This window comes from Penaeus chinensis, chromosome 9 (genome assembly GCF_019202785.1).
Source record: "Penaeus chinensis breed Huanghai No. 1 chromosome 9, ASM1920278v2, whole genome shotgun sequence".
Taxonomy (NCBI): domain Eukaryota; kingdom Metazoa; phylum Arthropoda; class Malacostraca; order Decapoda; family Penaeidae; genus Penaeus; species Penaeus chinensis.
In genome coordinates, this window is record NC_061827.1 from 29,487,964 (window position 1) to 29,492,963 (window position 5,000).

Consider the following 5,000-nt stretch of genomic DNA (forward strand, 5'->3'; position numbering starts at 1 on the left):
AACTGTATGAAGATGTAATGTAGTTTAAGTAATTATTGTTTGAATTTTATGAGGCTTCTTTATATCTTGTTAATATATTTTTTAGTAGCACAGGCTCTATATATTTTTTAGTAGCACAGGCTGTATATATTTTCGAGCAACACCAAAAGGTTTTCATTTCTGTCAGCAATATGTACTGCAAATAATGCACTGAGTGTAGAACTGAATGATAATTACAGTATGTAAACTCACCATTCACCTTTCTGACAAAGTTGTTTGGTAGTTTTTTGTCTTTGATTTCATTTTTGCTTGTTTAACAATATCATTTAAAGGCATTGAAATGTAATATTTAAGGAAGATCTTTTTTATTTAACAAGACATTTATGTTTTAATAATTTATTTATTTAACTGCTAAATTTACATAGAATGTATAGTAGTGCTCAAAACAGTTTTATACAGTGTGTAAAGAGCTCTATTTTCCCATGATCCAAAAAGTAATTGAATATTAATTAATAGACAAGTTAGATAAAAACAATTTGAAAGTGATCTTCCTCTTATCACTGTGAACCATGACTATAGTGCACATGGTTTGTAGACCTTTTCCAGAGAGCCAAAGGCACTGATGCAACAGCAATTTGGTTGAGTCCGGTTATATACTTTATAAATTTTTTTTATTTTCGGTCTGTGACAACAATGTCACAGAAAACAAAGTGTCTTAGAATTCACTGGTCTCTCTTGTGCTATATTTATATCTGAAACTGACATTTACTGACGAGAAATAGACATGAAAGCATGAAAGTGTTTGAATCAGGTCAAAGAAATATTTGGGAGAGGCAACCATAAACTAGCAAGTTTAGTTTATTAACCCGATGCCTATGGGTTTATGCACTGTCCCTTTATTTTTTTTTTTTTTTGAATTTTGTTACATGCAGATGGCTCCACATGTGCTCAGCCACCAAGGAGTCCTAGTGACCTGATTTCCCCTTTCCTTGAATTTGTGGGAAAATATGTTTTTCTTTCTAATACTGTTAACATTGATATTATTATTATTATTATTATTATTATTAAAATAGCAATAACATTAAAGGTAATAAAACAATACAAATGAAGCTGTCAAATAATCAAGGAAAAGGGTAAACAGGTGAGATAGGTAAGACTAATAACTGGCTCCTTGGTGACTTAGCACTTGTAAAGCCATCTGTGTGTAAAGATAACAGATGAATTTTAATTACAGAGGGCATGACATTGTATTCTTGCTATCCGTACCAATTGGATTAATTGTGTTTACATATAAATCTCTCCACAAGTTTTTAGTCAGTCACTAAGCCTACCTGACTTTTGTCCTATTCCTTGGATTTTCAGAAAGATTTTTTTTTTTCATTGCTATTAGTATTATTCATGCTGTAATAATGATAAATGCAACAATGATAGTAATGTCAGTTATAACAGTGATAGTATGAGAAAGATTTTCCCTTCCCCCAAAAAAACTCAAGGAATGGGGTAAATCTTTGTTTAAACAAAATTGACCAAAAAAATGCAGTGGATGGTACATATACCTTGCACCAATAGGAAAAAACTTCATGAAAGCTAGATTCATATTGATTAAATGTTATATTTCTCATAAACTTTTTCAAATTTCATGAGAATCCACAGTGATCTTGTCATTAAATCTTATTCTATTTTTTGACATTTGCATTTATATTGCAACAGGTGTGTAACAGATGTTAATGTGAAGAGATGCGTGGACAACTGTATGCAGTAGTGTCTGGGCTCTTTGCAGCCCTTGCAAGTTTATGTGGAAAATATGCAATGGCCAGTTCTGAGGCTCAAGACCTATGTGAAGCTACACTTATGGCTTTTAACTATGAAGAGGATGTTACACAAAAAATTGATTTCCTCTGTGATCAGGTTAGTATGACATAATTATTCAATATGCTAATATTCAACTTACAGTGGTCTATAAGGTTTTATGGTATTTATAGGACCATACCTATAATGGGCCAATAGTTTTGCCTATTGATATTTTATACAGAATGTGTCTACAGTATTTTGCATATTCATCCTATAATATATATATATATATATATATATATATATATATATATATATATATATATATAATATAGGATTAATATGGTAAATACTGTAGACATATTCTATAAAAAAGACCAGTATATATAAAATATATATATATATTTATTGATTGATTTATTTATTTATTAGAGGATTAATGTGCTAAATACTGTTGACTCATTCTGTATAAAAGACCAATATATATATATATATACAATATATATATATATATATATATATATATATATATATATATATATGTATGTGTGTGTGTTATACCATTATAGTTATATACTTGATAAATGTATTATATTTGTATAACTTAAATAGCATTTCACTACCACTAATTTTCTTTTACAGTATGCAATTGTGTTGCGTGTCCTGTTCTTTGGCCTCATGGTAGGGGTGAATTGCATTATGTGGACAACATTTACAAAAGCTCTTCGCTTTTCATCAACTTCCTTAGAGGCCACTATTACTAACACTGCTGCAAACTTCTTCTTTACGGTATGAATTTTATTTATTTATTTTATGGTATTTGGTGCATAGTAAAGAAAGTCAAATATCAAAAGCTACATTTTTAAATAGTTTCTTTTATTATTATTATCTTTTTTATCATCATCATCATCATCATCATTGGGGAGCTAATGCTGGCAGGGATGCATAGCTGCATCCACTCTTGGTTTCCACATACATACATAAATATATATGAGGGTCCCTCATGGCAAGCCACCAGGTAGGGGCTCGGCCCTTCTCTGACTCTTCATGACAGGTTTGATCGATCTGCTCAAGCCATGACTTCCTAGGTTGTCCCATAGGCCTCCTCCACCCTGTCCACCAGAGACACCCATGTGGGCAGGATCATTCTGTGGGAAGCAAGCCAGGGGCTGTATAGCCTGAGTTGGTGATCACGGATTGTGCTAGTAACAGGTCCTCTATCAATCTCACGGTGCAACCATTGGTTGGACACATGGTCCAGCCAACTGTACCCCATGATCCTGCATAAAAGGTATCGAGACAAGATTCCAAAGCACAAGACAATGTCCAGGTTTCACTAACATGTAGTAAATTTGGCACTATCAGGGCCTTGAAGACATGTAGCTTGGTCCTTCTGCACAGGTACTGGCATCTCCAAACATTCTTGTTGAAAGATTTCATAACCCCTGCTGCCAGTCCAGTCTGTCCACTGACTTCCTGGTCTGATAGCCTGGAGTCATGAACTGCACTACCAAGGTATATAAAGCTCTCTGTGACCTTGATGTTCTCACCACAAGTACATACCAACTGAACAGGATCTCCTAGCAGCCCCCAAAGTCCTGGATCTTAGTCTTGGATTAAGTGACCTCTAGCCCCAGGGCTTCACTTTATTGCTAAATGCCGCTACTAGGATTTCCAGAGACTCAGATAGAATAGCAACATCATCAGCAAAGTCAAGGTCAGTAACCTTGATATTGCCCAGTGTTGCTCCAAACTGACTTTGGACAGTAGCTCTAGCCAGTATCCATTCCATGCAAGTGTTGAAAAGTGTTGGTTTAAGAACACAGCCTTGCCTTAGTCCTGAACAGGGAAGAAGCTTGACAGGCCCCCACCTCATTTTACAGCACTTTCAGTACCAGTATACATTCTTGCTATTAATCCAGTAATCCTGGTTGGAATTCCTCTTAATCTCAGGATCTCCTAGAGTGATTCACGATGCACCATATCAAATGCCTTCTTGGAGGTTGATGTAAGCTGCAAGCAGCCCAAGCCTGAACTCACGTTAGCACACTACAATGACTCAAAGCGCCAGGATACGATCTATTGTGGACTTACCAGGAGTGAATCCAGATTGCTCTGGCCTCTGGTGCCACAGCAGGTGGTTTCTGATATGTCTCAGAAGGATGTGAGCGAGAACCTTGCCCGGTGTACTGAGCAGTGTAATGCCCTGGTGATTGCTGCAGTCCCACTGATCCCCTTTCCCCTTGTTATTATTATTATTGCTGTTACATATTAGTGTTATTGATATTGTTATTATTATTTGTTGTTTTTGATATTGCCCTTACAATCATAATTATTATTATTATTGTTGTTATTATTGGTATAGTTATTGTTAATGTTATTGTCTTAGAGCCATCAGTATATATATGAAAAAAAGGTAGATGTTCAGTAAGGATCTCTCTAAACCTCTGGTGTTCCTCAAGCCAAGCTTCCATTATGGTGAAATTAGGGGTTTCCTACGGTGCTATATTTGATTGAACCAGGGTATCAATGGTAGAGAGATCTATATCAACTTTCTCGATGAAGTTGTGGAGTCGTGGGGCAAGGGGCCTAATTGCCTGGTATAGAGATCTATATCAACCTTCTCAATGAGGTTGTGAAGTCATGCTGCAAGGGGCCTCAATTGCCATTAGGATGTCTCAGGTCTCAAGCCACCTTTGTTGGCATAGGTCATTGCTAACTGGCCGCATCTGAGTTGGAGGGGAGGTATTCCACCTCAAGGATTGAAAGACCCACACACAAACAAGTATTCTGCACAACATAACAGCATCAATGTTGATAGTAAAAATTAGTAAAAAAAATAGTAAAAAAAAAAAAAGCATTTTTCCTGCAGCCTTAAGGAAAGGTGGTATCAGGTAAGGTCACAAGGTCTACTAATTGACTCCTTTGTGGCTAATTACTTTCAGAGCCATCTGTGTGCAGAGACATTTCACAAAAGAATAATACAGTGAACACAATGTTTCCTTAAGGCTTTAGGTTAATATTACCCTTATTTTTTTTTTTTTTTTTGTTATTTTGTTATTATTATTGTTGTTATATTATTGGTAGTTTTGTTATTGTTGTCATCATCATCAATCATTACTGTTATTATTATTGTTATTATTATTATTATCATTGTTGTTGTTGTTGTTGTTGTTGTTGCTGCTGCTGCTGTTGCTATTGTTATTATCATTATTATTATTGTAATTATT

General features: G+C 35.0%; 1 protein-coding gene across 1 annotated transcript in view; it reads left to right on the forward strand.

The window, feature by feature from the left end:
• LOC125029034 (transmembrane protein 42-like) overlaps positions 1-5,000 on the forward strand; it is an 8,056-nt gene that overhangs the window by 1,041 nt on the left and 2,015 nt on the right. Inside the window, exons 2-3 of the mRNA XM_047618763.1 lie at positions 1,690-1,887; positions 2,413-2,559. Of these exons, the coding sequence (XP_047474719.1) occupies positions 1,717-1,887; positions 2,413-2,559 (318 nt within the window). The 5' untranslated portion in view covers positions 1,690-1,716. The remainder of the gene's footprint in view (positions 1-1,689; positions 1,888-2,412; positions 2,560-5,000) is intronic.